The 24646-nt window shown below is 34.6% G+C and overlaps 1 protein-coding gene across 3 annotated transcripts in view; it reads left to right on the top strand.

Moving 5' to 3' along the window:
• The window catches only part of LOC105476622 (ADAM metallopeptidase domain 2), a 113243-nt gene that overhangs the window by 11691 nt on the left and 76906 nt on the right, over window positions 1–24646 (top strand). The window contains exons 3-7 of one of the 3 annotated variants that reach the window (XM_071068347.1): window positions 772–935; window positions 1113–1191; window positions 4087–4163; window positions 4584–4752; window positions 16255–16311. In XM_071068347.1, the coding sequence (XP_070924448.1) occupies window positions 1165–1191; window positions 4087–4163; window positions 4584–4752; window positions 16255–16311 (330 nt within the window). In that variant the 5' untranslated portion in view covers window positions 772–935; window positions 1113–1164. The remainder of the gene's footprint in view (window positions 1–771; window positions 936–1112; window positions 1192–4086; window positions 4164–4583; window positions 4753–16254; window positions 16312–24646) is intronic. The other 2 variants (XM_071068344.1, XM_071068345.1) reach the window with 2 other exon arrangements.

Below are 24646 nucleotides of genomic sequence, written 5' to 3' on the forward strand. Positions count from 1 at the left end.
AAAGCAACATCCTTTATTCTTTTTTTTTTTTTTTTTTTTTTTGAGACGGAGTCTTGCTCTATCGCCCAGGCTGGAGTGCAGTGGCTGGATCTCAGCTCACTACAAGCTCCGCCTCCTGGGTTTACGCCATTCTCCTGCCTCAGCCTCCCGAGTAGCGGGGACTACAGGCGCCCGCCACCTCGCCCGGCTAGATTTTTGTATTTTTTAGTAGAGACGGGGTTTCACCGTGTTAGCCAGGATGGTCTGGATCTCCTGACCTCGTGATCCGCCCGTCTCGGCCTCCCAAAGTGCTGGGATTACAGGCTTGAGCCACCACGCCCGGCCACATCCTTTTTTCTTGAAACTTTAAAGGTCTTTAAAGTTTATCTGGGTTTTTGTTAGTCTTTTGTTTTTCTTTTGATGATATGTTTATATCTGACTTTTATTTCCCTTTATCCTACTTGATTTACATACAGGTTTTTTGATACTGTGTCATCAATTTTGAAAAAAAAATGCTCTGATCTTCAGAGATTAGCTTGATTTTTTATGTAACTTTAGCAAACAATACTAATGCTTGGGGTGCATTAGTATTAGTAACAACATAGATACAAATCTCTGAGTTTATATTATTGTCAAATGAGATGAATAATTATATAATAAATACATAGAGTAGAAAGAATGTGAGAAGGTAATATATGCTTGAGCGAAAGCTATAAAGTTAGAGTATGGTTCATTTAAATATCCTATGCTTTGGTGATTGAACTAGTTGACATTTTAAATAAAATTTTCAAGATAAATCTCATTGGGAAGTTGATGTATAAGCAAAGACTTGAAGTAGATGGAGAACAATGAACTATGTTGAAGAACTTTCCAGGAATAAAATGGTACAAATATCCCGAGGTCCAACGTTGCCTGTTGTGTTTGGAAAACAGCTAGGAGGACGGAGTAACGATAGAGTAAGTGAAGTCTAAGATGTTTGAGTAAAATTTCGAACAAAATCCATACATTTAGAAAATATCCCTCTGTTTCTCTTGCTCTTTCTGTGTCAACCTATGTATCTATAATTAATAAAATAAATTTTTCAAAACAAAAAGTTAAGAAACAAATTTTTTCATTTTATCTTCATTTTACAGAAATTTTTTATCCCATAATTTTAGAGTTTACAGTTATAATGGCACAGGAATTATGAAACCACTTGACCAAGATTTTCAGGTATGTTTTTTTTATGATCTCTTTTATTTTTGTCATGTGAGTTTCTATGATCACCTTATTTAGTGTCCACATATTATAAGAGTCTAAAGGGTTGGGTCATGGCTTTGTGGCATAAGTTTAATGTTTTCCTGTTGATGATGTATACTGATGTACTGAGTTAGCCCTATCAAACAGATGATTAACCAAAAAGACATGATTGTAATGTTTCTAAACTACTTAGAAACATGCTAAGGGCTTATGTACCTTAGGTGATAGGCATTAAATATGTTGTGAAATATGTAAAATGAAAAACCATGACTTGTATCAGGAAAGCTAAATCTGAAGAGAAAATAAGAATCGAATCTTCTTTGAACTATGTTCAAGGACCAAATAAGTACACATGAAATTTCACACATGTTTAGGAGTATACTAAATTTTCATCTATTTAGAACATGTAGAGCTTAATTTAATATTATCTACAGTTTGTTATAAAAATAGTAAAGAAGAGTGAATAAAATTGCCGAGATTGCTCATGCCCAAAAAATCATGTTTTTTAACCTCAGCTCTGCTCTACTAATTGCTGTTGTGTTTTCCATTTGCATTCCTGATTTTTATATAGCGACTCAATCAAGTGTTTTGAAAGTAAAGCATTTTTAGAAAGGCTGGGATTTCAGCAGAAGAAATAATAGATATGGTCAGTTGCTTTAAGTTTTGCACAAGAGAGTACACAACTCCATGAGTCAGTTAGAGAGTAGTCTATACAAATATATAACTAAGATAATGTTACACAGTGTTATACACACACACATACATATATGTGTGTGCGTATGTCTGTTTGTGTTTGCATAAATGAGAGAGAGGAGAGAAAGAAGACAGAGTGAGGATCCAAGACAGGGGCACAGGAGATCACAATATCCCACACCTGTATTTTGCATCATTCTTCCATATATAACTCTGCTTCCTACCTCCCAAGAGGTAACCATGAAAGATAAATGTACAGTTAAAAAAAAAGCAAGAATGCTACAGAGCATTCAAAGCATCAACAATCTGAATGTGGTAAGTAGTTGCATGTTGATCTCAAATGTAGTAAAAATATGCTGCCGTGAAAATAAATTACGTTTGCCAAGGTTGCAGGCCTACCTCTATCCTAGGAAAAAGCTCATTCAATTCGGTTGGGAACAGGTGTATTTATTGGATTATTTATTTTTCTTAAGTCCACACATGATTCCCATTCCTAAAGTCATATTATCTTGATAAATAAAGACTTATCTACAAAAGAAAAAATAATCAGCCAACTAGATGAGAAAAGAGTTTGTTCCCTGCATCCAGAGTAGGACACGTGTAAGCCATTCATCATTGTCCTGGATTTTGTCATCTCTCCAGGACAAACAGATAGTCATCATAATTAAAAGGCAAAATTGCCAGGATGCTTAAACAATCTAAAATGTGTGTGCACATAAAAACAGACCTCAGGTCGGGTGTGGTGAGTCACACCTGTAATCCCAGCACTTTGGGAGACCCAGGTGGGCGGATCATGAGGTCAAGAGATGGAGACCATCCTGATCAAAATGGTGAAACCTCGTTTCTACTAAAAATACGAAAATTAGCTGGGCGTGGTGCCATGTACTTGTAGTCCCAGCTACTCAGGAGGCTGAGGCAGGAGAATCACTTGAACCTGGGAGGAGGAGATTGCAGTGAGCTGAGATTGCGCCACTGCACTCTTGCCTGGCGACAGAGTAAGATTCAGTCTCAAAAAAAAAAAAGAAAAAATCAAAAAACAAAACAAAACATAAAAAACAGATCTCAAATCCTCAAATTATCAAAGGCAGCAATTGATGGAAATGAAAGAAATAGACAAATAATAAATTATATTTGAAGATTTAAAATTTCTCTTCCAATAATTAATGAAGTAGAAACTTTGTAAACTTCTAAATGAAGTAGAAAGAAATTCAACACATATATCAAATATATACACATACTTTTCAAGTGCAAATGTAATATTGAGCAAGAAGATATTATAGTGAAGGCAAACAATGCAAAACTGACAATGATAAAAATAAAAAATAAAAATAAACTGGGAAAGGATATTGGGTAATAAGTGAAGCTTTTTGATTCTTCCATGAAAATTTTATCCTATGTGGCTTAAAAATGACTTATTCATTCATTTCTAAGTTTCTCAATGACATCATATGTTTAAGGTTGATGTAACTTCCTGATTATTCCACAGATTTAGAAATATTATCAACATGGGCATTATAAGCCACATTTAGAAAGAAGGAGATAAAAGCTGTGGAATGTTCAAGATGTTTTTACCTTCATTATATAAAGTTTGAAGTACACCCCAATTGGTGGTAAAAATAAAAGCATAAATATTTTCACATAAAATTTTAAATAAGGTGGAAATAGAAATACAATGTATTGAGTCGATGAAGTATGGTATTTGGAAAGTGTTACAAACTAAGATTTTAGGTATCATAGTAGAAAAATGAACTATAAAGCAAAGGTCAATACAAATTCTAGGTGAAATTTGCAAATGAAAACATTTTGATGGAATTGAAAAACATTTCGATGAAATTAAAAATTAACTTTGCTTATCTACCATTATCTACCATGCAACATTGTCAGAAAAGTATGAAAAAAATAAGTTTTGAAGATGTTTACCTCACTCTAACAACTGAGAATGTCATGCTTAATTTAAAACATATAGAAATATGAAAAGATACTCATTTTTTGTGAATCTGTGGAAAGTACTTAGGAAAACAGAACCATATGCTCATCTAATAACATTATAAATCAATTTTTGAAACGATGAGTGTTTGATGCATACAAACAAAACACATATATGTTTTACATATTTGAAAATTGTATCTATAACACAAACCATTCTAATGGAGATATGCATATTTTATTTTTCAGAATTTCTGCCACTACCAAGGGTATATTGAAGGCTATCCAAAATCTGTGGCGATGGTTAGCACATGTACTGGACTCAGGTTGTAATTTACTGTTTTATGAATTACAAAATAAAATATTTACTTCAAAATTATTTTAAACATTTTAACATAATATTCAGTGGTTCTAAAGTGAGGCATGACTATTGTGGGAAAACTGCCACTCACAAAGCCTGGTATGGAAATACTTAACAATGGTTCCTGCCTTTATGCAGAAGTATGATTTTTTAAATATATTTGGAAGCCATGAAATATTAATAACTAGGCAAATGCTAATAGTTTTAGTACGTGATGTCACTCAGTAAGTGTGTGGATTCCCAGTAACTTTCTCCTATTTTATCACCTTAGACTCAGGTTAAAAATTATCTGCATACCATGAAAAAAAATAATGCTAAGTGACATTTTATTGGCTTTTCTACAAGGCATTATTTTACTTACTAATTTTTTTTTTGAAATTTTTAGGGGCTTACTACAGTTTGAAAATGTTAGTTATGGAATAGAACCCCTGGAGTCTTCAGTTGGCTTTGAACATGTAATTTACCAAGTAAAACATAAGAAAGCAGATGTTTCCTTATATAATGAGAAGGATATTGAATCAAGAGATCTGTCCTTTAAATTACAAAGCATAGAGGTAGGTTAATCTAACAAACTCTATGGTTATTACTATACAGCAATGTAAGCACTGAAATTTATAGTTGATAAATTATGTATTTGCACACCCATAAACACCAAAACATATAACCACGTGTATGGATACATGTACCAGAAACTTCATAACTTATATCATTAAGCCTTACTAGTTTTGTAATTTTCCAGAACTCCAATCATGACATTTTCAACTGTTAGTGGCATCTTTTTCCGTAATCTAGACCTTTATTGTCAGCAGATGCACTCTTTTCCCCACAGCCATTATGTTAAAGTTCTGGTGTGACAAACACAAATGTCATCCACATAAACAATGAAGATACATATCTAGGGTCCTGAGGAGAATCACCCCTATCTTGTAAGGGAACTACCTCAGGGGAGGTCATTATATTTTCCTCAGGAGATTCGGAGTTATTTAATTTCCTCATAAAGTGAGAGAGAGGTTGCTTCTACTAGCAAACAAGATTCACCAGCATTTAGGAGTTTTATAGCCCCAGCTTCATTAGGGTCCTTTTCTAGGTTCCCACTCCAATTTTCAGGATCCCACTGCTTCCCACTCAATGCTCTCTCTTTTATGGCAGTACCATGGGAGGTTGGGAATTCAGTTTGCACTGTAATTCCTCTACTGACAGGATAAGATTCTGGGTTTGGTTTTCAATAATCTCAGTTCTATGGCTATAGGATATAAAAATTTATTTCAAGACATACAGAGAAGCTTTTGGGTAATTTATGCATCACTTGAGATGGTAATTTAAATACTTAAGCTTGTGCTCTTCTTTCTCCACTTTGTCCAGCAACATTAGGAGCAATCAATCTCATTATATTTGCTAGTTTGGCAAAAATGTTCAAAAGTATCATATATATGGTCACCAAGACCCTTGCCTTCACAAGTGTTTGATCAGAAGTATTCAGTGGTAATATTTTGCCTGTCTCTATTCATCATGCCATGAACTATCTGCTCTCTATAGAATTGTCTTTAAATCTAATCAAAGTAGAAGGCAAATTCCCAAAACCCCAGCACCAAGTCAGAAGATGTCCCCTTAAGATTCTGTTTTCTTGGTACCTCATTCCTGGCACCAACATCTGTATCAGGGTTCTCCAGAGAAATAGAAAACCAACAGGAGATATATATGTGTGTGTGTGTATGTATGTGTGTGTGTTTTGTACATACAGAGAGAGGGATAGAGAGATTTTATGGAATTGACTTAGACGATTGCGAAGGCTTGGTAAATCCAAAATCTGTAGGGTAAGCGGGCAGGCTGGTTATCCAAGGAAGATTTGCATCTTAAGACCAACATAGTCTGCTGGCAGAATTCCCTTTTGTTTAGGAAATACTGTTTTCTAAAAACGGCTTTGATTGGATGAGATTCACCCACATAATGAAGAGTAATGTGCTTTACTAGAGCTTTACCAACTTAAATGTTAATTTTGTCTAAAAGTCACCTTCACAGAGGCATCCAGGGTGATGTTTGACTTAATATCTGGGCACAGGGGCCCAGCCAAGTTTACAGGTAAAATTAATTATCACAACAATATCACATCATTTATTCTTATGCTTCTTCTAAATGTTTCATTCTTTAATCTCATTTTGATATGATACACTTTAATGTTTTGTATTGGATGAGGTAGAAATTCAATTTTTTTCATATCAATATCCAGCTGTTCTCACACCATTTGTTGAAGAGATTATTTTTTTCCCCATTGAACATTCTTGATTTTTTTTCAAAGATCAGTTGACAATAAATGCTAGGGATTATTACCACACTTAAAATTATAGTCCATTAATCTTTATGTCTACTCTAATGCCACTACCACATTTTCTTTACTACTGTATTTTTGTGGTAAGATTTGGAATTGATAAGTGTACGGCCTTCAATATTCTTATTTTCCAAGATTCTTTTGGTTATTCTGGCTACTATGCATCTCCAAACGTATTTTAAAATTTATTTTTCATTCCCATAAAATAGCACCCAGGATTGTGTTGAATCTGTAGATAAATATGAGGAATATTGCTATATTAACAATATTAACTCTATCCATGAGCAGTAGGTAGCTTTTATTTTTGAGATATTCTTTAATTTATTTCTGCAATGTTTTATATATTTAAGTCTAAGTCTTCAGTAAAGCTTCTTTTGTTATTTATAGAAGTTTTATTATTTTAGATGTTATTTAAATTTTTTATCTGTTTGGATTTCTCATTATTAGTATTTGGTAATTAGTGAATTTTCCATACTGGTTTTGTATTCTGCGAACTTGACAAACTTGTTTATTAGTTTTCTATTGAGCTCTGTGACTTTTTATGAACATGGTCGTGCCATCTTGAATAAAGATAGTTTATCTTGTTTCTTTCCAATGAGGATATCTCAAATTTCCTTTTCCTTACTCAATTGCCCTGATTACTACTTCCATTATAATGTTGAATAGAATAGGTGAGAAGAGATGTTCTCGTCTTTTCCCGCTTTTAGGGAGAAAAGATTCAGTCTGTCACCTTTAAGCATAATGTTATTTGTAATTTTTTCACAGGTGCCCTTTATCAGGTTAAACAAGGTTTCATCCAATGTTAGTTTGTTAATGATTTTTGTTTTGTCATTAAGGGATTTTGGATTTTGTCAGATATTTTTTTCTGCAACATCTGCTGAGATAATAATTTCATTTTTATCGTTATTTTGTTAATGTGATATTCTGCATTAATTGACTTTTGATTATTAAACTAACTTTGTGTCCAGTCTCTCTTTGTTACAGTGCATAATTCCTTTTACGTATTCCTGGGTTCAGTTTGCTGGCGTAATTTTGAAGATTTTTTCGTTTATATTTATAAAGAATATTGCTGTATGGAATTGTTTTCATATGATATTTTTCTCTGTCTTTGGTATCAGGGTGATACAAACTTCACAAAATGAGTTGGGAAGTGTTGTCTCTTCTATTCTGGAAGACTGTGTAGGATTGGCTTAATTATTTCAACATCTGTAAAATCCATCTGGGATTGGACATTTTTAGGGAATGATTTTTATTAGTAATTAAATTTTCTCTCGTAAGTCTATTATAATTTTCTAATTTTTTTGGAGTCGATTTAGGTAATTTGTGTGTCTATAGAGGTTTTTCTGTTTTATTTATTTATTTCTTGGCATATTGCTGTTTGTAGGGCTCCCTTGTAGGTCTTTAACTATCAGTAAGATTTTTAGTAATCTTCTTTTTCATTTCTGATTTTATTAATTTAAATATTTTCTTTTTTGTGTGGTCAGAGTAGCTAATAATATTTTAATTAAAGTGTATCTCTTTTAAAGCACATATTACTAAGTTTTAAACATTTTAAATGACATCTGACAATTTTATTTTTGACTGACAGATAATAATCACACTTATTTAAGGGATACAGAATGATATTTTGATACGTGAATAAAAGGTGTAATGATCAAATCAGGGTAATTAGCATATTTATTACCTTAAACGTTTATCATTTATTTATGTTGGGAACATTCAAAATTCCCTCCTTAAGCTACTTGAAAACATACAATAAATTATTGTTAACTATAGTCACCCTATGGTGCTATAGAACACTAGAACTTTCTCTTTCTATCTAGCTGTACTTTTGTAACCAATAGCCAACCTTTCCCCATCCGCTTCTCCCCTGACCCTTCCTATCCTCTCATGACCACAGTGTCACTCTCTACTTCTATGAGCTCAACTTTTCTAGTTGTCAAGGTTATTTATTGCATCTACTTTTAATGCACACACTTATATAATTTAGATTTAATCTACCACTTTGTCATTTCTTATTTGTCTTATATGTTCCTTATTCCTTTATTCTTTCTTCTATCTAATCTATTTATTTTTTTCAGGGATTTAATCATGCTGTTACATCTTTTTTATTAATCAAGTATTTTTATTTTTCTCCTCTAATGAGCTTTTACATTATATATTGTTTCATATATCTTGTTATTATATATTCTATAAATACAAAACAATTTTTACAACATAATAATTTTAGTGGTTAGTCTAAACAAACTATGGCCCTCAGGCCAAATCTGGCCCACAGCCTGTTTGTATAAATAACATCAATTACTGCTGTTCTATATATTGTTTATGTATACTTTCATATTATGGTGGAAAAGTTGAGTAGTTGTGACAGAGACTCTGTGCCCTACAAAGAAACTTTATAACCATGGCAGTCATTCTTCATTCTCCTGCCTTCCTGGGAAACTACAAATCTATTGTTTTAGATATAGACTTGCCTATTCAAGATATTTTATGTAACTAGAGTCTTACAATATCTTTTGTGACTTCTTTCACTTATAAGGTGGTCAAAGTTCATCAGTATCTCATTTATGTTTATGGCTGAATAACATATGCCTGGGTATAAATATACCACTCATAAGTCGTATAGTCATAAGCTAATGAACGAATTGTTTGTTTCTACTTTTTAAATATTATAATATTGCTAGGAACATTAATATATGTTTTACATGGATATATGTTTTTGTTTCTCAAGGTAGTTACTAAGATTTGAATTGGTAGGTCATAGACAGACTCTGTGTTTCACATTTTGAGTGGCTGCCAAATTATTTGTCCAAGGTGGCTGACAATTTTATATCTCCTGAAGCAACATCTGTGGATTCCAATTCCTCCACATTTATTTATTTATTTATTTATTTATTTATTTATTTTTTATTTTTTGAGACATAGTTTCACTCTTGTTGCCCAGGCTGGAGTGCAATGGCATGATCTCTGCTCACCGCAACGTCTGCCTCCCAGGTTCAAGTGATTCTCTTGCCTCAGCCTCCCGAGTACCTGGGATTACAGGCGCACACCACCACGCTCGGCTAATTTTTTGCATTTTTAGTTGAGACGGGATTTCAACATTTTGGCCAGGCTGGTCTTGAACTCCTGACCTCAGGTGATCCACCCACCTCAGCCTCCCAAACTGCTGGGATTAAAGATGTGAGTCACTGCACCTGGCTTCCTGCGCATTTTTTTTTTCAATATTTATCATCAGTCATTTTGATTATAGCCATCCTATTATATGTGAAGTGATACCTAATTGTGGTGGAAGTATTTAAAACTTTAGAAATTCTACTTTGTGCTATCATATTTTTGGTTTTATTTTGTTTATAAAAACATATATGTTTTTATTTTTACATATCATATACCTCATAGGACTACTACTACTATTATTACTCACATTATTGTTTTAAATAATTCATATATTTTCTCATTCTGTTCATTCCCTCATACTGGTTTATGCTGTCATCACTTTTGAAAATAAAAATTATTATCATTTAAGTATTCTTTCTGCTGTATTTAAAAAGTCATAAAGTTATTCATTTGTTTTGATTAAAAATTTCATATAATTCCCTACCCCATTTCCCAAAATACCGAGAAGCTTCTACCAGGAAGTGCTTACCAAGTTGATTATTAAGTTCATTTACAAAATATGAACAAATAAGCATATTCAAAGAAACACCTGAAAATGTAGAGCAATGGGGAAATCACAGTTCTCAACCATCTGTATTCCTATCCCTCCTAGACCTTCTATTTCATTTTATTTGCTAGCCTCATTTTGTCCTCCTCCTACTTCCAACATAAAAATGTAATTCCTAAATTTGAATATCTATTATTTTCTCTCACTTAAGTTCCATTCTCATAATTCTAAACAGAAAGATCCTATAACCTTATTCCATTAATCATCTTATTATATGTAATATTTTGAATTATCATCTATGGTTCCTTCATTATATGAACATAATCATATCTCCTTAATACTAAAAATAGATTTTAAAATAAACAAAATAAAATCGAATCTATTATATACCTACCACTTTCCATTTCTTCACATACCAGCTTTACATTAGAGTAAGTGGAACTATCCATCCTGACATCTCACTAACTATTAATTTCACAAAAATGCAGTTTCTGTCTCCACAAATAATCAGTGGTGATCCATTGTTAAATTGGCTTTTTGAAATATTGAGATACATTTTTAAAGAGTGAATGTAAAAATTCCCTAGAACTTTGTAGTCATCTAATTTTCTGCAATAATGCTGTCTCTTGCTTCTCATTCTTTCTTACTTTTTCTGACTTTTCCTTATACATTCACATTTCAAATATTGATATTTGCTGTGTTATATCTCATGTTTGAGCTTGTTAGCATCACATATACTATATATATAGTACATATATATCTTTTATATATATACATATGTAGTTCTATGGCTTTACCTACTGTGACCTACAGATATTCAATCCCAGTCCAAATTTTCTCCTGAGTTGATAATGCAATATAGGACATGTTGGTTGTTCAATTGAAACACACACAGACACCTGCATCCACACACCCAGTATCTATCTATCTTTCTATCTATTGATTGATTAATCAGTCATCTACATTTTCCTTCCAACTTCCTGAATATTTTTACCAAGGACCTTTGACGTTTTAAAATCTGAATATTTAATTCATACATATTGCAAGTGGATCAGTGTAGTACTGTGTATTCTCTGATATTTCTGGCTAGATCCAATTCCTTAGTCTTTATTTGGCCAAGGCAACCTTTGTCCTGAACTTGGAGTCCTCTTTCAATATCATATATGTAAGCACTTTTGTCTCCTTCTAGGGCTATTTTGTCTTAATAAAATGGCATGGAATTTGTGGAATTTTTTTTTTTTTTTTTTTTTTTGAAAAAGAAACAGTGAGATTCTGTCACACAGACTGGAGTGCAGTGGTGTGATCATGCCTCACTGCAACCTCTGCTTCCCAGGTTCAAGCGATTCTCCTGCCTCAGCCTCCGAGAAGCTGGGATTACAGGTGTTAGCCACAATGCCCAGCTAATTTTTTGTATTTTCAGTAGAGACAGGGTTTCACCATGTTGGCCAGGCTGGTCTCGAACTCTTGGCCTCAAGTGATCCACCCACCTCGGCCTCCCAAAGTGCTGGGATTACAGGTGTGAGCCACCACTCCTGGCCTGTGGATTTTTAAAATTGGCATCTGCCCACCTTTTTGCCACACACATTTCCTGGCATTCTCTCATGCATCTGCGTAGTTTTCTTTTCTTTTTTTTTTTCTGCCCACCTTTTCAACACACACATTTATTTACATAGACTTATTTAATTTATTTTATTATACTTTAAGTTCTAGGGTACATGTGCACAACATGCAGGTTTGTTACATATGTATACACATGCCATGTTGGTGTGCTGTACCCATTAACTCATCATTTACATTAGGCATATTTCCTAATGCTATCCCTCCCCACCCCCAACACCACGACAGGCCCCAGTGTGTGATGTTCCCCACCCTGTGTCCAAGTGTTCTCATTGTTCAATTCCCACCTGTGAGTGAGAACATGTGGTGTTTGGTTTGGCTGCATAGTATTCCACGGTGTATATGTGCCACATTTTCTTTACCCAGGCTATCATTGATGGACATTTGGGTTGGTTCCAAGTCTTTGCTATTGTGAATAGTGCCTCAATAAAAATAGTTGTGCATGTGTCCTTATAGCAGCATGATTTATAATCCTTTGGGTATATACCCAGTAATGGGATGGCTGGGTCAAATGGTAATTCTAGTTCTAGATCCTTGAGGAATCACCACACTGTCTTCCACAATGGTTGAATTAGTTTACAGTCCCACAAAGAGTGTAAAAGTGTTCCTATTTCTCCACATCCTCTCCAGCACCTGTTGTTTCCTGACTTTTTAATGATCGCCATTCTAACTGGTGTGAGATTGTATCTCATTGTGGTTTTGACTTGCATTTGTCTTACAGCCAGTGATGATAAGTGTTTTTTCATGTGTCTGTTGGCTGCATAAATGTCTTCTTTTGAGAAGTGTCTGTTCATATCCTTTGCGTACTTTTGATGGGGTTGTTTGATTTTTTCTTGTAAATTTGTTTAAGTTCTGTGTAGATTTTGGATATTAGCCCCTTTGTCAGATGGGTAGATGGTAAAAATTTTCTCCCATTCTGTAAGTTGCCTGTTCACTCTGATGGTAGTTTCTTTTGCTGTGCAGAAGCACTTTAGTTTAATTAGGCCCCATTTGTCAATTTTGGCTTTTGTTGCCATTGCTTTTTGTGTTTTAGTCATGAAGTCGTTGTCCATGCTTATGTCCTGAATGGTATTGCGTAGGTTTTCTTCTAGGGTTTTTACGGTTTTAGGTCTAATATTTAAGTCTTTAATCCATCTTGAATTAATTTTTGTACAAGGTGTAAGGAAGGGATCCAGTTTCAGCTTTCTACATATGGCTAGCCAGTTTTCCCAGCACCATTTATTATATAGGGAATCTTTTCCCCATTTATTGTTTTTGTCAGGTTTGTCAAAGATAAGATGGTTGTAGATGTGTGGTATTATTTCTGAGGACTCTGTTCTGTTCCATTGGTCTATATCTCTGTTTTGGTACCAGTACCATGCTGTTTTGGTTACTGTAGCCTTGTAGTATAGTTTGAAGTCAGGTAGCGTGATGCCTCCAACTTTGTTCTTTTGGCTTAGGATTGTCTTGGCAATGTGGGCTCTTTTTTGGTTCCATATGAACTTTAAAGTAATTTTTTCCAATTCTGTGAAGAAAGTCATTGGTAGCTTGATGGGGGTGGTATTGCGTCTATGAATTACCTTGGGCAGTATGGCCATTTTCACGATGTTGATTCTTCCTATCCATGAACATGGAATGTTCTTCCATTTGTTTGTGTCCTCTTTTATTTTATTGAGCAGTGGTTTGTAATTCTCCTTGAAGAGGTCTTTTATATCCCTTGTAAGTTGGATTCCTAGGTGTTTTATTTCCTTTGAAGCAATTGTGAATGGGAGTTCGCTCATGATTTGGCTTTCTGTTTGTCTGTTATTGGTGTTTAGGGATGCTTGTGATTTTTGCACATTGATTTTGTATCCTAAGATTTTGCTGAATTTGTTTATCAGCTTAAGGAGATTTTGGGCTGAGACAATGGGGTTTTCTAAATATACAATCATGTAATCTGCAAACAGGGACAATTTGACTTCCTCTCTTCCTAAATGAGTACTCTTTATTTATTTCTCCTGCCTGATTGCCCTGGCCAGAACTTCCAACACTATGTTGACTAGGAGTGGTGAGAGAGGGTATCCCTGTCTTGTTCCAGTTTTCAAAGGGAATGCTTCCAGTTTTTGCCCATTCAATATGAGATTGGCTGTGAGTTTGTCATAAATAGCTCTTATTATTTCAAGATACGTCCCATCAATACCTAGTTTATTGAGAGTTTTTAGCATGAAGGGCTGTTGAATTTTGTCAAAGGCCTTTTCTGCATCTATTGAGATAATCATGTGGTTTTTGTCTTTGGTTCTGTTTATATGCTGGATTACATTTATTGAATTGCATATGTTGAACCAGTCGTGCATCCCAGGGATGAAGCCAACTTAATTGTGGTGGATAAACTTTTTGATGTGCTGCTGGATTTGGTTTGCCAGTATTTTACTGAGGATTTTCACATCGATGTTCATCAGGGATATTGGTCTAAAAATCTCTTTTTTGTTGTTTCTCTGCCAGGCTTTGGTATCAGGATGATGCTGGCCTCATAAAATGAGTTACGGATTCCCCCTTTTTCTATTGATTAGAATAGTTTCAGAAGGAATTGTACCAGTTCCTCTTTGTACCTCTGGTAGGATTCAACTATGAATCTGTCTGGTCCTGGACATTTTTTGGTTGGTAGGCTATTAATTATTGCCTCAATTTCAGAGCCTGTTATTGGTCTATTCAGGGATTCAACTTCTTCCTGGTTTAGTCTTGGTAGGGTGTATGTGTCCAGGAATTTATCTATTTCTTCTAGATTTTCTAGTTTATTTGTGTAGAGGTGTTTACAGTATTCTCTGATGGTAGTTTGTATTTCTGTGGGGTCGGTGGTGATATCCCCTTTATCGTTTTTTATTGCATCTATTTGATTCTTCTCTCTTTTCTTCTTTATTAGTCTTGCTAGCAGTCTATCTATTTTGTTGATCTTTTCGAAAAACCAGCTCCTGGATTCATTGATTTTTTTTGAAGGGTTTTTGTTTTCTATCTCCTTCAGTTCTGCTCTGATCTTAGTTGTTTCTTGCTTTCTGCTAGCTTTTGAATGTATTTGCTCTTGCTTCTCTAGTTCTTTTAATTGTGATGTTAGGGTGTCAATTTTAGATCTTTCCTGTTTTCTCTTGTGTGCATTTATTGCTAAAAATTTCCCTCTACACGCTGCTTTAAATGTGTCCCAGAGATTCTGGTATGTTGTATCTTTGTTCTCATTAAAGAACATCTTTATTTCTGCCTTCATTTCATTATGTATCCAGTAGTCATTCAGGAGCAGGTTGTTCAGTTTCCATGTAGTTGAGTGGTTTTGAGTGAGTTTCTTAATCCTGAGCTCTAGTTTGATTGTACTGTGGTCTGAGAGACAATTTGTTATAATTTCTGTTTTACATTTTCTGAGGAGTGCTTTACTTCCAACTATGTGGTCAATTTTGGAATAAGTGCGATGTGGCACCGAGATTTCTGTAGATGTCTTATTAGGTCTGCTTGGCATAGAGCTGAGTTCAAGTCCTGGATATCCTTGTTAACTTTCTCTCATGTTGATCTGTCTAATGTTGACAGTGGGGTGTGAAAGTCTCCCATTATTATTATGTGGGAGTCTAAGTCTCTTTGTAGGTCTCTAAGGACTTGTTTTATGAATCTGGGTGCTCCTGTATTGAGTGCATACATATTTAGGATAGTAAATATGTATGATAGGATTGTTGTAAATATGTAAGATAGGATTGTTGAATTGATCTCTTTATCATTACATAATGGCCTTCTTTGTCTCTTTTGACCTTTGTTGGTTTAAAGTCTGTTTTATCAGAGACTAGATTGCAACCCCTGCTTTTTTGTTTTGTTTTGTTTTCCTTTTGCTTGATAGATCTTCCTCTATCCTTTATTTTGAGCCTATGTGAGTCTCTGCACATGATATGGTCTCCTGAATACAGCACACTGATGGGTCTTGACTCTTTATCCAATTTGCCAGTCTGTGTCTTTTAATTGGAGCATTTATCCCACTTACATTTAAGGTTAATATTGTTATGTGTGAATTTGATCCTGTCATTCTGATGTTAGCTGGTTATTTTTCCCATTAATTTATGCAGTTTCTTCCTAGCATCAATAGTCTTTACAATTTGGCATGTTTTTGCAGTGGCTGGTACCAGTTGTTCCTTTCCATGTTTAGTGCTTCCTTCAGGAGCTCTTGTAAGGCAGGCCTGGTAAAAGAGAGAATAATATGAATAGCTTGGAACCAAAGAAAATATGGAGAATGGAAGATAGAGGAAAGTTGTTTCCTAAGTATATTAAATAATTGATTAGGGTCAGAAAAGTCACAAATAGATGAAAAAGATTTTGTGACATCTAGTGTTGCTTATATTATCTGGTTTTATTTCTATATGCAAAACTGTGTTTTTTTTAATATTTAGTTCATTAATAGTAGTGATATGCACTAAAAATACTTAAGTAATTCTGTAATTTTGATGTAAAATTTGTGGATTTTTTCAGCCCCAGAAAGATTTTGCAAAGTATATAGAAATGCATGTTGTAGTTGAAAAACAATTGGTAAGTATATTCTGATTTATTTATGTCATTTAATATTTGCAATGAGGGATTGTAATAATAATTTGGAATAAATTTTTAACAGAAATGAATTAATGATGATTTTGCCTTAGCTCTATGTTAATGCACTTTAAATTATTAGTATCAGGAGTAAATTGAGAATAAAATTTTATATAGTGTTTAATTTTATGAATAGCGATGTAAAGAAAATAATTGCTACCTCTATAATAGTTTACAAATAGTTTTAGAATTATTATAGAAACTTGTATGTGTTCTAGAACTGTATTGAATTTTAAAAATAATGCTTGACATTTTGGATATTATTTAAAAAGAAATAAAAGTTTCCCATCTGTACAGTTTTTTGGTAGACAGGAAAATAATGGCTTATACTGGGGATGAAAGGTGGTGATAAAGTATTTTAATGATAAATGTGGTAAACTTGGGTAAAATAAGTGATCAAAACGTTTATTATTTATTTTTTTATTTTATTTTTATGTATTTACTTTTTTGAGATGGAGTCCCACTTTGTTGCACAGACTGGAGTGCAATGGCATGATCTTGGCTTGCTGCAACCTCTGCTTCCCAGGTTCAAGCGATTCTCCTACTTCAGCCTCCCTAGTAGCTGGGAGTACAGGCACCTGTCATCATGCCTGGCTAATTTTTTTTTTTTTTGTATTTTTGTAGAGACAAGGTTTCACCATGTTGGCCAGGCTGGTCTTGAGCTCCTGACCTCAGGTGATCCACCCACTTCATCCTCTCAAAGTGCTGGGATTACAGGTGTGAGCCACTGCACCCGGCCAATAAGTTTACTTTTAATCATTCAAAATGTTATGTCTTTCAAGATTTCCTCACGAAATTAAATTATAATTATTTGAAATTAAGAACTCCTATTATAACTTTATTTTCTTTTTTTTCCATTTTCCCCTCTATTTTGTAGGCAAATTTCCAACTTTATCATGAAAAATATATGTTTTCTTAATGTGTTTTGGAGTTTTGCATTGTGTTTCTCTATATTCATTCCTGAACTTTCTATTCTTGTTTCATGCATGCAAAATCTTCTTTGCCTCCCTGAAGACAATATTAAAATTTTATTTCAGTACATCAGCTCTGAACATAGACCTTTTCAGTATTATACCCTTCTTTTCAGCACCTACATTTAATGTTAAACATTTTATTCAAATGTCCAGTCGTTTCATATTTAAAAGGAGGGCTGTATTGTCTTACCAGGTTCTTTGCTGTGGGGCGACTTGCACACAGTGAACAAAATACTTTGCAAGTGGCTCTACCATTTTCTGTTACCAACAGCAATATATGAGAGTTTTAATCACTTTACATCTTTGCTAATACTTGTTTTTGTCCCTTTGTTTATAATCATTCTAGTGGACATTGACTGCTATCACATTGTGGTTTTAATTTATATATCTCTAATGACTCACAATTCTGAGCATCTTTTCATATGTGTATTAACCATAGATCTATGTTCTTTTGTGAAATGTCTATTCAAATATTTTGCCTATTTCTTAATCTTATTGCTTGCCTTAATATTAAAATATAAATGTCCCTCATATATTGTATACACAGATTTTTCAACTTAAAATATTTGCAAATATTTTTACTAGAAAATTTTTACTAGGAAATATTTGCAAATATAAAGGCATAAGTCCCATGTAATTATTGTGTATAGTGTGAAATATGGTTCTAAATTAATCATTTTCCATGTGTAAAACTAATTAGAACAAGACCAGTTGTTCAAAATGTTATCATTTCCCCAGGGAAATGCCTTGCACCTTTGTCCATAACAAACTGGTTATCAATACTTATTGAGCATTTATTTCTGGATTCTGAATTCTATTTTCACTGATCAGTATGTCTATCAAAGCACCCGTACTTGAATATCATCACTTGAATATTCTAGATTTACAGAAATTTTTGAAATCAGGAAATCTAAGTCTTACAACTTTTTTTTTTTAATTCTACTTTAAGTTCTGGGATATATGGGCACAATGTGCAGGTTTGATATATAGGTATACATGTGCCATGTTGGTTTACTGGACCCATTATGTCATCATTTACATTAGGTATTTCTCCTAATGCTGTCCCTCCCCCAGCCCCCGACCCCCCGACAAGCCCTAGTGTGTGATGTTCCCCTCCCTGGGTCCAAGTGATCTCATTGTTCAGTTCTCATCTATGAGTGAGAACATGCAGTGTTTGGTTTTCTGTCCTTGTGATAGTTTGTTCACAAGGATGGTTTCCAGCTTCATCCATGTCCCTGCAAAGGATATGAACTCATCCTTTTTTATGGCTGCATAGTATTCCACGGTGTATACGTGCCACATTTTCTTAATCCAGTCTATCATTGATGGACATTTGGGTTTGTACCAAGTCTTTGCTATTGTGAATAGTGCCGCAATAAACATATGTGTGCATGATTTATAATCCTTTGGGTATATACCCAGTAATGGGATTGCTGGGTCAAATGGTAATTCTAGTTCTAGATCCTTGAGGAATCGCCACACTGTCTTCCATAATGGTTGATCCAATTTACACTCCCACCAACAGTGTAAAAGCATTCCTATTTCTTCACATCCTCTCCTACAACTTTTATTTTATTTTATTTTATTTTACTTCATTTTATTTTATTTTATTTTTGAGACAGAGTCTCATTCTGTCACCAGTCTGGAGTGCAGTGGCACAATCTCGGCTCACTGCAACCTCTGCCTCCTGGGTTCAAGAGATCCTTCTGCCTTAGCCTCCCAAGTAGCTGGGACTACAGGCACACAACACCACACCCAGCTAATTTTTGTATTTTTAGTAGAGATGGGGTTTCACCACGTTGGCCAGGATGGTCTCGATCTCTTGACCTCGTGATCTGCCTGCCTCGGCCTCCCAAAGTGCTGGGATCACAGGCATGAGCCACCATACCTGGCCAACTTTTTTTATTTTTTAAAAAATATTTAGCAATTCTGTGTCTTTTGAATTTCCATTTAAGACTACCTTATCCATTTCTGCAAAAAGGATGATTATATTTTGATAGATACTGTGTTAATTCTATAGATCAATTTGGAAAGGATATTTATTTTAACAATTTTGAATACTCTAATCCATGATCATCATATGTCCACCCCACTATTTAGATCTTCTTTGATTTCTCTCAGCAATATTTGGTAGTTTTTCAGTATATGAGTCTTTTGCTTTTTGTTAAATCTATTCCTATTTCCTAATCTTGTTTCTAATATGATTACTTTTCATATTTTCATTTTGATTGTTTAGTGTAAAAAAAGTTATCTGATCTTGTATCTTGTGATTTTTGCGAAAAATGTTTATTACTTGTAATTCTCTGTGTGTGTGTGTGTTTGCGTGTATTCCTTAAGACTTTCTGCATACAGGATCATTTTGTGATAAAACATAACTTTGTTTTAGCTTTTCCAGTGTGAAGCCTTTTTATTTATTTTCTGGCAATATTACCTTTGCTGGAATCTCCAGGACAATGTTTAAATGTAAGTTGAGAGAAGTGTTGTAGTTTTAATGTTTGTAGGAAAGTCATAGACTCACCATTTAATGTGGTAATAAATATTAGCTGCAGTGTTGTTGTTATTGTTGTTTTTCTCATGAGTAGGTGTTGAGTTTTGTGAAATGTATATTCTGTGTCTGTTCAGATGACTGTGGGAATTTTTGGTCATTATATTAAGTGTCTGACATTAAAATTCCACTTGATCATGATGCATAATCATTTTTATATGTTTCGACTTCAGCTTGCTAACGTTTTTCTTAGGTTTCCTTTGTATATATAGTGCACTATATTTATTCTGGATGTTGGAAATATGAGATCAGAGTAGCAGCATGGTTACATTCTGGAGAGGGCTCTCTTCCTAGCCTACAGATGGCCACCAAAAAGCAAGCTCTCTAGTATCTCTTCCCATAAGGGCACTAATCTCATAATGAGGGGCCCACCCCATGACCTCATGGAAACCTTATGATATCCCAAAGATACCATTTCCAAATACTGTCACAATGGGGATCAGGGTTTCAAAATACGAAATTTTGGAGAAAGATTATTTACTCCATAGCACTCCATCCCTCACTTCCCCATATTCATGTCCTTCTCACAAACAAAATGTGCTCATTACATCCTAACAGCTCCAACTCTAACATTTAAAGTCCAAAGTCTCATCTAAATATCATCTCAATCTGTCATGGGATGTACAATTCATACTGAGGTAAAATTCTTCTCCAGCTATGAAACCTGATAAGGAGAACTTTGTGTTCCATAGGGAGAAACAGGAAAGAAGCAAAGGGCCATGGCTTCCAAGCAAGTCTGAAAGTCTAGCAAGACAAATTTATTTAGATTGTAAGCTTCAAGAATAATACTCTTTGGCTTGGTGCCACTTTTCCAGGTCTACTGGGAGAGCAGTGTCACTTCCATGGTTGGGGTCATTGGGCGGTCCTGCCAGCAAGGCTACAGGCAGAGGCCATCCAAACTGTGGAAATTAAGGCAGTGGCTCTGATCATCTCTGAATCACCTTCAGGCTATCTTTTCCTCTTCTTGAATAATAGTGCTCATTTTCAGCTCATTTCAGATCTATCGTTCCATCCTGTCAAATATAAAAAATCTGGCGGCCCTCCTTCATTGTGTCCTGTCTGTATCCCCTTCAGTTAAAATAGGCCGTGTTTTCACTCATATAATCCCATAAGGTTTTTATCAAATGATTGTGCAGCCATTTTCTCAGTGTTCTCCTCAGAACAATCTTTACAACAAAGATAGACAGGAAATCTCCAAATCTTCAACTTTTGGTTCCTCTTTGCTTTACAGTTTCTCTTGAATTTATCTCTATCATTTTGCATTTCAAGGTAACAGTCAGGAGGCACCATGCCACTCAGTGCTCTAACATTTTCTTGGTAATCTTCTCAATTAAATATCTTATTTTATCACTCACAAGTTTTACTTCCCACAAAACACTAGAACACAGTTTATATTACCTGCATTATATATATATTTATATATAATATATTTATAATATTATAATATTTATAACACAATATATTATATATAACCGTTTTGTTTTTATTATGTGTCATACTTTGTTGAAAACTGGACATTTTTAATATAATACAGTTGGGCAATTCTGAATTCTGAAATCGTCGTTTCTGTTCTTCCATTGTTTGTTTGTTTAGTGCTTTGCTGGAGCAATTCTGAAGATTCTGCCTCTTTAGCAGTGTGTCATCACTGAGGTCTTTGCATTTTTTTTTAACCCCGTTTTCATTTGTTGAGCCTGGATTCCTAGTGGTTGTCCTTGGGTTGGCATATCTTAGTGGTCAGTCAGTGACTGGTCAGAGTCAACGTTCCAACAACTTGAGAAAATAAGGCTTCCACTCTTTGTCAATGGATTTGCATTTGCATTGGAACAAGTATTCAATATCCAGGCAGTTTTCACTCAGGCAAACTTTACTTTCTGTAGGACTTACTCCCATCTCCTCTACCAGTGAGTCAGCCATGAATTTGTGCATAGCTTGGCCCTTTCCGATTTCCCCTGAGCATGGATGCTACCTTGTATATACATGGAATATTCCTGACTACCATGACTATATGGGTGCTTTTGAGACCATTATGGCTGTTGTATTGTTCACAATTTCATGTTATGTTTCTGGCTAATCTTCTGGTCTGTTGCTTAAAATCATCAGTTTCACAATCTATGTTTAGACGTGATGTTGGCCTTCCCTATTCATTTGCCACAGATGACTATTGTTTTTGACAATGTACCTGAGCATGTGGACTCGCACCTGTCAGCTTCAAATCATGTCATTATACTTTAATAGGGAAGCCATTAGATTCCTGGATTGAGCTGTTATGGTAGAATTGCCACAGGCTAGAGCTAGCGATGAGGATGGGAACAGCTCAGTTAAAATGCCACAGATTCCCATTATTATTATTATTATTATTATTATTATTATTATTTTACCATAGCATTAATAGTTTTTCTTTAATCAATTAGTCTTAAAGTTTTGTATTCCTTTGGTCATTTTACAGAGTCTTGAAATGATTTTTGACAATTTTGTCTTGTTTTATCTTTGTTTATTGTGCAAAGGATTTGCAGAACTTATCGTTTTTACCATTTCAGGAGTCTCACTATATGTTCTAAGTTTATTTCTGTGAATTTGCTTTTCATTGTCTTTGTAAACTAGATATTTTTTATAAAACATTCTACTCCTTGTCATAGTCACCTTTAGATCCCCTAGTCATTTTTCTTGACCCATGCCTATCTGCCTAGGCATTTGACTGCCTCCTGTGCCTATCAAAACCTAATCCCCAATGTGATGGTATTAAGAGGGGGGATCTTTGAGAGGTGATTAGGTCATGAGGTCAAAGCCCTCATGAATGGGATTGATGTCTTTGTAAAACAAGTCTAAAAAGGTTTGTTTGCCCCTTTCACTCTATGAAGACACAGCTAGAAGGTACCATCTATGAGGAAATGAGCCCTCATCAGACACCAGATCTACCAGGGTCTTAATCTTGAATGTTCCAACCTCCAGAGTTGTGAGAAATAAATGTTTTTTAAAATAAGCTACTCAGCTTGTGATATTTTTGTTATAGCAACCTGAATGGACTAAGACAATCATGATTGCTCCACACATCTCAAATTCAAGGAGTAGAGAAGAAGTATACTCTAAGATACTGCAAGTACTTTAAGCAAGACATGTAAAGATATGCAATTTACCAGAATGCAAAATACCATGCATTCAGAAGCAAAAAAAAGAAGCTATTTTTAAATTTTACCATACTTATTTTTTATTGCAGTGTTTAGCATTTTGACGACTGTCCCATATTTTAATAATACTCATATCATAATTTTTTATAATTTTAATGTCAACATAAGTATTTCTTCCAGTGTCTTTACCTTTTAATTCCCTGATTTCTCTACTTCAATAGTGTTGTTCATCAACCTGCCTCAGCCACTGACTTTTATCATTATATATTACACTTGAGGATTACTATCACATTACTCTTCCCTACTCTTATATTCAAGCCTCTCAATCTTTGAATACTCCCTCTTATATTTCTCTTTCCCATTTCCAGACTTTAATATTTTATGCCACCAAGACATTTATCCATCAATTCTACTATTTTTGCATTGTCCCTTTCCATGTACTCAGTTCTTCCATTGAAAATCACATATCCTCTGGTTTCATGATTACTGTCATTCCCCTACAAACACCTGCAACTCCCTTGCCATTTTCCCTTTAGTTTCCTCTCTGGAAAAACCTCAAACCTGGTTAAATACAAGTTGACAAATAATTTGTTCACAACTGCAATAAAGCAAACAATGATAAGGCATGTTCTCACTTTAGTTCCATAAATCCTGAAACGTCATTATGCTCTCCACTGTCTTGCCTTGCTGATTCATATTTCGCTGATAAAAGAAATCAGAAGAGAACATCCACAAACTCTTGTCACTTTCTCAAGCACTTAGCCTGGATATTTAAACATGTACTCTGTTTTCCTTGCCATTACCACGAATGAGTTGGTGCTCCAGTCTAACACTAGAATTCCAAATGTGCACATTCACACTCAGCTCCTTAAGGATGTGGCTCTAACAATTCTTGTCCACATCAATTCTTATTAGTTCTTGGCCATCATTAAATAAGTATTCTCCCATATTAAAAACAAAACAAAACAAATAAACAAAGATAATCTTCCTTCTCTCCAGCTAATATGTCAATGTTTTGCTTTCACTTATAACGCTCCTTAAAAGGGTCATGTGTATTTACTAATCCCAGTACCACTCCTAGTATCTTTTCAGTCTAGTCTTATTTTCACTTTGATTCTTATTTCTGTCCCCAAAATTAATTATGCTAAAGGACAACATTTCAACTAACTGAGTTTCAGAGTTCGAATTGGCTTTTATCAGCAATTAAATGAACAAGGCATCATCCAGTCTTCAAAATAGGAGTTCCAGGCATGGCAGAAAAGTCACCTTTTGTAAGGCAGCTTTATCAGAAACAAGGAAGAAGCATAGTGCAAAAAACGTGGATTGTTTAACATGAGATCACTCTGCTTGTACGGGATAAAACAGAGGGAACGTCATTATTTGGCTCAGGTTGACTGGGCACCTTTGGATTGGTTGCTGAGAATCCCCTATTTATTCTGAAAACTGGACCATTTAGGGATTTGGCTGTCATGTTTTCCTTGATTTCTCAGAAGGCCAGACCTTACAAGTAAACAACTTAAGTGTAGATGGTCATGTGGATTTATATTATGAATGACTCGCTTTGGGCCTGCCATGTTTTCTTTAACAGTTTCCACCTTTTGCCAGATTCCCAGTGATACCGAGCAGTTTGATCA

This window comes from Macaca nemestrina, chromosome 8, assembly GCF_043159975.1.
Source record: "Macaca nemestrina isolate mMacNem1 chromosome 8, mMacNem.hap1, whole genome shotgun sequence".
NCBI classification, from domain to species: domain Eukaryota; kingdom Metazoa; phylum Chordata; class Mammalia; order Primates; family Cercopithecidae; genus Macaca; species Macaca nemestrina.